Below are 12,131 nucleotides of genomic sequence, written 5' to 3'. Positions count from 1 at the left end.
TACAATGGTCAATTTTAGAAAAAAAAAAAAAGAAATATGCCAGGCAGATGGGGGAAACATACAAAGGCATGAAAGAGATTCAAAGTTTGGGAAAGTGCAAGAAGTATTGAAATCCTGTGCCAAAATTTAGAATGAAAAACAGGTTTTGGATCTCAAACATGAAAGAGGTAAGGTTGTCACTCTCTTGTGGAAGTTTTAAGACTTTATTATTCTGACTGTTTTGTTTTTGGGTTTTTAAAAAATATTTATTTATTTATGTATTTGGTTGGTTGAGTCTTAGTTGTGGCAGGCAAGCTACCTAGTTGCGGCTCATGGGCTCCTTAGCTGCAGCAGGCAGGCTCCTTAGTTGTGGCATGCAAACTCTTAGTTGTGACATGCATGTGGGATCTATTTCCCAGGCCAGGGATTGAACCCAGCCCCCCTGCATTGGGAGCGTGGAGTCTTAACCACTGTACCACCAGGGAAGTCCCATGACTCTTCTGTTTTTACTCAGTCAGATGGATTTCATCACAAGGCAGTAAAGACGTGATAGCCACCTGGGATGAAATAAATAACAACTTGTTTATAGTTTCTGGTCTGCCTCCTTCCCAAAGTGGTTTGATTTGACTTGTAACAGATGCGTCCACAATAAGACTGTTCATATAGAAACAAGAAACAAAACTATAGATGGGAAGGATATAAGCCAGCTTCCTAAGATCTTTCTGCTTCATTAGCTTACTTGATGTTCAAGATAATCCTCTGAGGAAGAGCAGCAGGTCCTGTGTGGTTTAGAGACCAGTGTGTAGGTGTGTTCCTTATAGGACATGCTTGCGGATTCCATAGATATGTGGATATTTCCCCCATTTTCCAATTGGTGCCACAGATATTTCCTGGTGCTGTGATTTCTTCCATTTCCATCCCTCGTGCTTGTTGGTGGAAATAATCATCTTTACTTTGCTGTCCTTCAGATTCATTGTTTGTTTGAGCTTCTTCATCCAAGCTACTTTCAGACTCTTTTGCCCTTTTAAAGTTTTTCTCCTTCTTTAAAAAAAAATGACTCCATGCATAAAACTTAGAAAAGCACAGAAAAAAGTCCCCCAAGATATTATAACAAAGGATATTCAAATTAATTCTTTTTTTACTGAAAAAAATTTTGACATTATTTTAGACTTCCAGAAAAGTTTTCAAGAATAGGACAAAGAATTCCTGAATACGTTTCACCCACATTCCCCAACTCCTAAAATTTAACTATATTTGTGGGGTTTTTTCTCCCTCTCTCTCCTCTCCCTCTTTCTCTCTATTTTCCCCCTGATTCTGTTGAAGAAAAAGTTGCAGACATTGTGCACCGTTATGTAAGCTGAAATACTTCAGCATGTATTCCCTAAAAACAAAGAATTCTCTTACATAACCACACTATTATTATGTTATGTGCGCCCTTCTAGGCTTTTTTCTGTGCATATATCTGTGTACTCGTATTTAAATTAAATAATACATTGTTTTGCTTATTTTGTTTATATTTATTTATAATGGCTTGCTCATTTGGAGGGATTAGCAATAAAGACCACAGATAATCTCATGCCTATTAATATTCTACAACATGATTCTTCAGCAGACTGTGCCTTTGGACACAGTGGGTTTCTGGGTGGCACAGTGTTTTATCAGGCCAACTGCTTCCGAGAATGAACTGTTCTGGTGCTCTTGCATGTGTAGTCATATATCAGTGGAAAACACCTACATGGTAAAGAGGCAGGATACTGGAAAGCCTGGAATGCAATTTAATCTTTATTCTGCAGTCAGTAGAGATCCAGTGAAAGTTTTATAGCAGAAGAGTCAGCCAACAAGAGCTGGGTTTTCTGGAGGTTAATTTGACAGTGTCTGCAGGAGGGAATGAAGGAGGCAGGAATCAGAGGCTGAGTCCATAAGTCCCTCAGGTAAAACGATCCCTGGTTTCAAGGGCAAATCTCTGCCCAGGTAGAACAGAGCCTTCTCTCGCATAATGCATCCTTTTCTTTTCACATGTCTTTCAGAACTGGTTAAAGTCATACGGCTATCTGCTGCCCTATGACTCACGGGCATCTGCGTTGCACTCAGGGAAGGCCTTACAGTCAGCAGTCGCCACTATGCAGCAGTTTTACGGGATCCCAGTCACCGGTGTGTTGGATCAGACAACAATCGAGTAAGATTTGCATAGGACATTGTGCCTTTGAACTTTCCAGACTTACATTTGGGTTCACATTTGTCATGGCCTCATCTGTATACCATGCCCATCCTACCTTCCTATCTTTTACCCCTGCAGTGTCATCCTGGGAGGGAGTACCCCGAGGTGCCCTTTCCTATGTGAGCTGGGGATGTGCTCTGCCGTAAACTTGCTGTGTGACCTTGGACAAGACTCTTAACCCTCCTGGGTCTCAGTTTCCTTATCAGCACAATAAAGGGTTTGGTTATAGATGGTCTTAAATCTCCTCTGACACTAATAACTTGTGGGTCTGTGAGTCACCCCTCTGGCATTCCTGAGATGCCCACATCTCACTTGATACAGAGACTCTAGAATAATAATGAGTTGGCAAGTCTTATTCCACTATTCCCATTTATCAAGTATTTGCTGAATGCCTGCGTGTGCCAGGCACTGGGCTTGGTCCTTTGATCCCTGCCCTCCAGAGGCTCCCCATTTAGTGAAAAACACCATCTAGCTACACTGGTCTAGAACTCAGAAGGAAACACTGAGGTTCAGGGAGATACTTAGGAGGTAATGACAAGTAAGCCAAGCTACAGGGATGGTTTTTATACTCAGGGAGAGGATAAAGAGGAGGGAGAGAAGAGTGCTGGGGATGGAACTCACAAAATAAGCCGAGAGGGCTTCCCTGGTGGCGCAGTGGCTGAGAGTCCGCCTGCCGATGCAGGGGACACGGGTTCGTGCCCCGGTCCGGGAAGATCCCACATGCCGCGGAGCGGCTGGGCCCGTGAGCCATGGCCGCTGAGCCTGCGCGTCCGCATTGGGAGAGGCCACAGCAGTGAGAGGCCCGCGTAACGCAAAAAAAAAAAAAAAAAACAAGCCGAGAAGGAGCAGCCTGAGAGGTGAAGGAAGCCCAGGGCGGGGATGCCATGGCTGTGAAGGGGGATGGTCAGCAGGGTCGGCTGCCATGGTGGTCAAACAGGAGACTGAAAGGTGTCTGCTGAGTTTAGTAACAAAGAGGTTGGCCGTTGAAACCTCCCTGGAGTGGTGGCAGGAAAGTCAGATTGCGGTGGGGAGAAGGGGAGGTGAGGAGTGGAGATGACAAAGGTAGGGACAACTTTCAAGAAGCTGGTCAGTGGGAGTTTCCTGATGGCCCAGTGGTTAGGATTCTGGGCATCCACTGCCATGGCCGGGGTTCAGTCCCTGGTTGGAGCTAGAGAGGGATGAAGTTTTGTTTGTTTAAGATGGGAGAGAGTTGAGTATATTATATATTTTTTTAAGGAATAGCCATGAAAGTTATTAAAGCTGTTTAAGAAAAGCCATAGCTGCCACGAAGGCACGACCAAGAGCTGGAGTGAGTTTCCCAAGCAGTGGGGGAGGGGCAAGAGCCCGAGCCCAGGTGGAAAGAAGGAGCGGGGCTGGGGGAGGATGCAGGGAAGTCAGTGGGTGGAGAACAGGAAATCTAGCCAATTGTGGATCCAGGATCAATCCATCCCTTGGGTGAGTCACTCCTTGAGATAAGCATCTCTCTGGGCCTCATCTTGTTCATTTACACGGGGGTGGGTGGGGGAAGTGTTGGATTTTTGACTCTTAAATTCTAGATTCCATTATTCTAAGCTTTTAAAATTTAGTGAGTCTGGGGGTTTTTTGTTTTGTTTTGTTTTTTGGCTGTGTCGGGTCTTAGTTGTGGCATACGGGATTTTTCGTTGTGGTGCGCAGGCTCAGTAGTTGTGGTGCGTGGGCTTAGTTGCCTCACGACATTTGGGGTCTTAGTTCCCCGACCAGGGATCGAACCCGCATCCCCTGCATTGGAAGGCGGATTCTTTTTTTTTTTTTTTTTTTAATTTATTTTTTGGCTGCATTGGGTCTTCGTTGTAGCTGTGCGCGGGCTCTCTCTAGTTGTGGCGAGCGGGGGCTACTCTTCGTTGCGGTGTGTGGGCTTCTCATTGTGGTGGCTTCTCTTGTTGTGGAGCACGGGGTCTAGGCACGCGGGCTTCGGTAGTTGTGGAACACAGGCTCAGTAACTGTGGCTCGCAGGCTCTAGAGCGCAGGCTCAGTAGTTGTGGCGCACGGGCTTAGTTGCTCCACGGCATGTGGGATCTTCCCAGACCAGGGCTCGAATCCGTGTCCCGTGCATCGGCAGGCAGATTCTTAACCACTGTGCCACCAGGGAAGTCCGAGTCTGGGGTTTTATGATACTAAAATTCTGTATGAACATTTTCTATTCCTCAAATTCTCTGATTGTGAGATTGTGAAATTCTGAGATAATACATTTGACCGCTCCTATGATGCTGTGAGTACAGTGGACTCCTTGGCCCTGTGGCCTCACGAGCCAGCTGGTCAAAGAGAGCCTGACCGCCTTTCAAAGCGGAGGTTATTTTGAGGGCTTTGTGCAGGGCTCATGGCAGCGCATCCCGGGGCAGGAGCACTGGTGTGTCTGCTGAGGCACCACCTGGCCTTGGGTTTCGCTCTGTTCCAGAAGCCGCAGGCCTGTTGGACAGGCTTCAGAGAGTGGCAGGTGGCAGCAAGAGAAGGAGGCAGAGGGAAAGATCTGAGGGAGGAAGATGGCATTTCCCACTTGCCACTCTGCCCCCAGCTCTTCGAAGGCGGGGAACGCTGTTTTGGAGGCTTGGGAAGGAGGAAGGTGCTCGCACTTAATCCCAGACCTGATGCGGAGGGTGTTTGCGGGTAGAACTTGTAGACCTTAGTTTTGGCTCCAGCTCTGTGACCTTGGGCAATCGCTGCCTCTCTCTGGGCCTGTTTCCTCCCTGGGGGCCCTTCCAGGTCTAGTTCAGCCTCCTGGAGGTGCCTCCTGGGTCTCTTCCCAGGGACTGTCAGTGAAAGGAAGCTAGATTAGCGCTTTAAAATATTATTTTTGAGTGCCTACCTTGGGAAATGTCACACATTATTCACTCCTTCATTCATTCAACAAACATAGTTCCTCTAACCCAAACTTGTGCTAAGCACAGAAAAGAAAAATAAAGAAGAAAAGCCCCAACTTTTGTTTTTCAAATTGCATTAATTAATAGTTCATTCATTCATTCAACGAAGTCCCAGTCCTGCCTCACAGTTTGCTATAGTTTGCAAGTTACTCGATTTATCTCTGTACCTTTTCCCTCGTCTGTAAAATTGGGATCAATCATTTCTGATTACCTCACAGAGCTGTTTTGAGAATCAAATTTATTTTTTTTTTAAAAAGTAAGTGAGCACTGTGAAAATGATAAACATTTATACCCATGCATGTTATTGTTATTATTTTGTCTTTTGTTATTGATTTCCGAGTGTGTACATTCTAGGTGATGTAAAGCATACAAAATGTATAAGACCTGGTTAAGTCCCTCAAGTCCCTTAATATTTGGTTAAAATAGTCTCTGTCTCCTTTCCTCTCTATTGCCAAAGGCAACTGCTTTCAACAACTGCAAATAAGGCCAGACTGTTTTTCCCCCAGCGGTCTCAATCTATAGTTCCGTGAGCTGGTCATTAGGGCAGCACAGAGACATGAAATGCAAGGATGGCCCTTCCAATCAGCCGTGATCTTTTAAATCTCCTATCCTGGCCCCTATTTTATATCCCCAGTGAAGTCCCAGGCTCACTGTTCCCTAATGCAACTTAACCTGACAACAAACAGTTATCAGGATTTACTTAGTTCCAAGCACAGGGCTAGCTTCTAAGGACACGATGAATACAAAACAGTTCCTGTCCTCAAAGAATCTACTATTTACTAGAGACAACAGACTAATAGATTTCAAATCGCAATACAGTGTAGTTAAGTGCTGCGGATAATTACACTCCAAGTCCTACAGTTGTTCAGCCACTTTTTTATTTATTTATTTTTATTTTTGGCTGTGTTGGGTCTTCGTTGCTGCACGCGGGCTTTCTCTAGTTGCGGTGAGCAGAGGCTGCTCTTTATTGTGGTGCGCGGGCTTCTCATTGTGGTGGTTTCTCTTGTTGAGGAGCACGGGCTTCAGTAGTTGTGGCACACGGGCTCAGTTGCTCTGCGGCATGTGGGATCTTCCCAGACTAGGGCTCGAACCCGTGTCCCCTGCGTTGGCAGGCGGACCCTTAACCACTGTGCCACCAGGGAAGTCCTCCTGTTCAGCCACTTTTTGAACACCTGGAGTGAAAGAGACTTTACTGTCTTCCAAGCTATTCCTTTCTACCATGGGAAAGTTCTCATTCATTCATTCAACAAATCATTCTTGAACACCTTCTGAGTCAGGCACTGTGCTGGCACTGGGGATACAGGCAACGTTCCTGTCCTTATGGAGTTAGAACCTGGTAAGAGAGACAAAGAATAAACAAAAAGCTAAGATATGATGTAATTTCAGGCAATGATAAAGGATATAAAGAAAAATTAAGCGGGATAAACAGATAGAGGTGGGATGGGGAGGGGGAAATTATTTTAGAGAGGGTGGCAGGGAAGTCCTCTTGGAAAGGGTGACATTTGAGCAGAGACCTTCATGAAGTGAGGGAACAAACCATGTGAAGAAGAAGGGCATGGCAAGCAGAGGACACAGCAAATGCAAAACCCTGAGCTGAATGATCTTAGCATGTTCAAGGCACAGCAGGGAGGCCACTGGAGCTGGAGCAGAGTGCCTGTGGGGAAGCAGGGGGTGCCGGTGTCATCACGCGTAGGTGGGGGTTAGATCGCGGATCACGCAGGGGCTGTGGGCCAATGTGAGGAGTTTGAGTTTTATTCTAGGTGATTGGGGAGATCATTGGGAGGTTTTAAAGCAGGGAGTGATGTGATCTAATTTCACTTACAGAGCATTTCCGCGTGCATTCCCTCCTTGGAGGCTCCCCACAAGCTAAGACCAGCGAGTACTAGAATTCTCACGTTGCCGATGAGGAAACTGAGGCTCACATTGACTCAGTCGCTTGCCCGGGCTCCTATGATTAGTGACGGAGCTGGAACTAGCAAGCCCGTGTCTTCTGACTCCCAGTCTCTCATGCAGCAGCGCTTCTTCCTATGCAGTTAGGAGTGAATGAAGTGATGAATCGAGCAGTCGATCGTGTTCCTTTCGGGGACCCCATCAGAGCCAGGGGCCCAGAGTCTGGGTTGAGTGTGCATGTTGCCATTCAGCCTGGGACCGGGGAGCTGCAGTGCCTTCCTAGAGTGTCCAGGGACCACAGTGTTGGTGTGTGTGTGTGTGTGTGTCCTCTCTCTGCCCAGGTGGATGAAGAAACCCCGATGTGGCGTCCCTGATCACCCGCACTTGAGCCGCAGGCGGAGAAACAAGCGCTATGCCCTGACAGGACAGAAGTGGCGGCAGAAGCACATCACCTACAGGTGCCTCAACTCCCTCTCCTCCTCCTTGGCTTTGGCTCCGCCCTCACTCTGATTTTTCCCGGCCTGAGTTTCTGAGGCTCACACTGTAGGCGGGTCTGTGATCAGGGCCAGGCTCTGAGACCCCATGACTTTGTTCTCCTTGTAGCGTCCAGAGGATGCTACGTCTCCAGCTTCAGGTTTCTTTGGTCCTTTAGGGGCTCATGAGTTATGCTCTGTTCAGATTCCTAGAGTTTTTAGTTACGGGAAGTGGGGTATGTTCGGTAACTTTCACCTGGGATAAAGAACCATGGCTGAACCCATCCTCCCTACCGCTGCTTGCCAACCCCCACTCCCTCTGACCTGGATCCCTTCCCCACGTAGCCTGATGGATGGACTTCAGCTGAGATTCCCAGCACAGAGTTCCAGTTGTTTCTTAAGGAGCATAAAGAGCTGGGAACTGAATTGCAACAGTTGTCATCCCTTGACTGTCTGGGCAAAGCAGGATCAGACTCCAAGTCAGCCCAGTGACCAAGGGCAGGGATGAGGGAACCCATCACAGCAGACGCAGACATCAGGATTCAGAGTGGGTGGGGTCGGGGCCAGGCATAGGGCAGGCTCAGCTGGGCCCTGTTTGGCACCTCTCAAGTCTCTGATTCCATCTCAGGTGGACCCCTGGGTTCAGGAGTATGATCTGAGACAAAGATCCTTTGGGTTGAGCTAAGGACTCTCCTGCTCACAAGCTGTAGAGACCAGAACAGGATGTTTTCAGAAATCTGACGAGAGGAGGAAACTTAAGAAGAATCTGGGTTAGTAACTGCATAGACTTAGAGTCTCCTCAAGCGTAGAGTTAGAAGTGGCTTCTAAACCCAATTCTAACCTTAACTTCTACCACGCAACCTCTCTGGGCTTCAGTTTCCTTGCCTGTAGAATGGGTGAATAGTCTTTGCCCCAGGTGTTCTTGGGGCAGAGCAGCCAGAAGTAGTGATGCGCCATCGTGGAGAACCATGCAATATGGATACAGTAACCTTACATAGTTAAACCTATCACTGATTTAATCACATGCCACCCTATGCCAGCTTCTGTGTACACAAACAGTAGTAGTTGGTGCCAAAGATTTTTTTACAGGATATTTGACTTAAACTCTCCACCGTTTAAGTGGGTTTTTAAAAAATATTTATTTATTTAATTTATTTATTTGGTTGTGCTGGGTCTTAGCTGCAGCTCGCGGGCTCCTTAGTTGCGGCAGGCGGACTCCTTAGTTGTGGCATGTGAACTCTTAGTTGCGACATGTGAGATCTAGTTCCCTGACCAAGGATCAAACCCGGGCACCCTGCATTGGAAGCATGGAGTCTTAACCACTGCACCACCAGGAAAGTCCCTGTTTAAGTGTTTTTATAAATTTTATAAATGTACATTTTTATGTATTGGGAGAAAAACTTAAAATTTAGGAAATGCCATGCACAACTTAATCTTTTTTCTACAAATTCAACACAAGCTTTTTCAGAGATCAAATATAAAAACACTAAGTAAAAAGGCAGGGGTGGGGACCCAGAGCCCTGCCCACCCAACCTCTTCATCAACCCCTGAGGTACCTCAGCAGAATTCTAGGCCCACATGGCCTCTGGTGTTCCTTTTAGCTCTGCTGGTCTCTGATTCTTGGTCTGTTCCTCCCTATCAATCCTCCCCTCTCTCACCAGCATTCACAACTACACCCCAAAGGTGGGTGAGTTAGACACGCGGAAAGCTATTCGCCAGGCTTTCGATGTGTGGCAGAAGGTGACCCCGCTGACCTTTGAAGAGGTGCCCTACCATGAAATCAAAAGTGACCGGAAGGAGGCCGACATCATGATCTTCTTTGCTTCTGGCTTCCATGGAGACAGCTCCCCGTTTGATGGCGAAGGGGGATTCCTGGCTCATGCCTACTTCCCTGGCCCAGGGATTGGTGGAGACACTCACTTTGATTCAGACGAGCCATGGACGTTAGGAAATGCCAACCACGATGGTAAGGTCATGAGGGGACAGGGGGTTACTTGGCTGTCAGGGAAAGAAGCCCTGAGGAAGAGCTTGGAGGATACCACAGTTGAGTTTCCTGGTTTCTAGAGCTTCTTGTCCAAGAACTAAGACCCTAAGAGGGTGGGAACTGTGGTCTCTGATAATATTCAACAGTTGATCCATCAGGGCCAGGGCCAGGGAGATGGGTCAGATCACTTAGTAAATGGTCTAATTGGACTGAGTTAGGAGGAAAGTCTAGGCCATGAATAAGACAGTAAAGTAATGGATCAGAGGCTGGAGGAAAAGGTTAAAAAAGGCTTAAAGCTGAAAGTGGTAGGCTCTGGTCTGACTGATGAGGGCTTCAAAGGCCATGCTGTGGGAAAACATGACAGACTCTCTCCCTTATGTCAACCTCACAAGTGAATAATAGGCCCCGTAATTGCTCTAGCATCCCGTCTGCAGTACTCGTAACAATACTCCTCAGGTTGCAAGGGTTCTTCATCAGTACTTACTTGCAAGGCAACTGCTTAGTAAGTAGGCAACTGCACATCATTATGCCCTTTTTTAAGATGAAGAGTTGGAGGCTCAGATGGCATAGCTGGTAGGCAGCAGTGCCAGGGCTCAGACTGTAGTTCAACCACTGGCCATGTGATGAGGGGCGCATCATTCACCCTCAGTCTCCTCATCTGTCAGATGAGGGACTGGATTAGGTGACTTCTAAAGTCCCTTCCGACTCTAATGGAACATGATGCACGTGTTTGAACATTTAAAAAAGACACAGTCTCTGCCCTTTGGAAGTCCAGAGTCGAGTCGGGCAGACAGATGTATACATAAGTCACCCTGTCGCAAGGCAGACTGTACTGAAGGACGCAGCAGAAATACGAAGAAAATGCAGTAGGACTCTGGAGGAAAGAGGGACAGAGGATTCGATTCAATTCTATTTTAGATTATAATAGATTAGAATTAGTATGTTAATATTCTAAGGCCCATGTCAAGTGTTTTCCACATATTGTATAATATGTATATGTTATTATCATCCCCATTTTACAGATAGGTAAACTGAGGTGTAGAGAAACAGTAAGTAACCTACTAAGGTCCCACAGTTGGTGAATGGGGAAATACGTTTTCAAACCCAGACATGATGATTCCAGAGCCCATACTCTTTGCTACCATGCTGTTTCCATGGCTCTCCAACTGCAGGGCACACCAGAATCACCTAGAAACCTTTTTTAAGAATTCAGATTCCAGGCTCCAGGCCCCTAACCTCTTGCTATTCTGATTCTCTGGTTCTGGGTTCAGGCCTGGGAATCTGCACATGGTCTCATAAATTCCCCAAGTGCTTCTGAGGCCGGCGTCCATTACCTTGAGAAACACTGTCTTAATCCCCAGAGTTTCCCTGACTTGCCTGATCATAAGAATCAACCAGGTTCTTGTTATAAACATGGATTCCCAGGCCCTTCCCCTGGAAATTCCAATTCTTAAGCTTAGGCAAGTTGGGGAAACACTAGGCCTTCTTTTTCCTTGGAGATGCTTCAGGCTGAGAGCAGCCTTTAAAGGCCCATTTCCTCTGAGGCTGTGTCTGCTGTCTGTAGGTGGGGACTGCCTCCTTAAAAGCATTTCATATCATTGCATGGATCAGGGATCACGACTCTTGTCCTGTCTGTCAAAGGGTGGTTCAGGAGGTGATGTGGCGAAGGCTCAGCCTAGGCAAAGTTATGAAACTGCTCCATTTCTCTTTGTCCCCCACCCTCTTCTTTGGGCTTCTTTCCTATCTAGCTCCATTTCCTCAGCCCAGGAATCCTCTCCCTTATGTCTTGGATGTGTTTCCTGGTTTTCTGAACACCTATTCTTTATCTTGTTCTTATTCTTGGATCAGTGTCAACCAATGGTTGTCTGTGCTAACTGATAAAGTGTGACGAGAGGAGAACTAACATTTTTGAGCCACTGTTATGTGCCAGGCACTGTTAGCTGATAACAGTCATAGCCCTGATAGAGATACATGAATTATTAAGGACATTCCTCCTCTACCCTGCCTTTCCCAGCCCTGGGTGTGCACTTCCCACAACTGCTCCTTGCTGGTGGAGACCTTGGACCAGTCTCAAAATCCTGAGAACTTCTTGTGGTGTGTGTGGGAAGGAGCTGGGACCTGTGGATGGGCTCCATCCCAGCACCCTCTCATCTGTCCCACCCCATCCTGACGAATGACCAAGAATTCGGATAGAAATTCCAAGATAGCTAATGTCTTCTTTGGACAAGAGTCAGGACTTTAGAAAAAAAAAAAAGAAAAAGAAAAAAAAGAGTCAGGACTTTGCTCTGGAAAACCAAGCAGAACTATCCAGTTGCAGCTCATAACCCCAGCAATAGACTGCTAGGAACCGGAAGGCAGCCATTGCCATAGGATGGCCTTTGGAAGGAGAGGAAAGGAACCAAGATTGATTGAGCACCTATATGTTATCTCGTTTAATTTCCACATAAACTCAGCGAGGGCGTGAGCGCAGCCTCCCAGGAATTTTTTGTTTATTAGCTTTCTTCTCTATTCTAAATTTCCATTACAGAAAATTTTAAACTTACCAAGTAGGGAGAATGATAATGTGAACGCCCCCAGGCACCCATCACCCCGCTTCAGCAGTTATCAACATTACGTCAGTGCTGTTTCATCTACCCTCCCCGACCCTCTTTGTTTTTTGGTGATGTATTTTAAGGAAGATCTCAGGTCTC

General features: G+C 46.7%; 1 protein-coding gene across 1 annotated transcript in view; it reads left to right on the top strand.

The window, feature by feature from the left end:
• Positions 1-12,131, top strand: part of MMP24 (matrix metallopeptidase 24) — a gene marked incomplete at its 5' end in the record, with an annotated part of 43,811 nt that overhangs the window by 17,950 nt on the left and 13,730 nt on the right. The window contains 3 exons of the mRNA XM_079945738.1: positions 2,007-2,155; positions 7,326-7,442; positions 9,119-9,423. Of these exons, the coding sequence (XP_079801864.1) occupies positions 2,007-2,155; positions 7,326-7,442; positions 9,119-9,423 (571 nt within the window). The remainder of the gene's footprint in view (positions 1-2,006; positions 2,156-7,325; positions 7,443-9,118; positions 9,424-12,131) is intronic.

The sequence above is a fragment of the Stenella coeruleoalba genome (assembly GCF_951394435.1).
Source record: "Stenella coeruleoalba genome assembly, chromosome: 15".
Classification (NCBI taxonomy): Eukaryota; Metazoa; Chordata; class Mammalia; order Artiodactyla; family Delphinidae; genus Stenella; species Stenella coeruleoalba.
The sequence above is the reverse complement of the archived record's forward strand: the minus strand, read 5'-3'. Positions and strand labels throughout refer to the sequence as shown.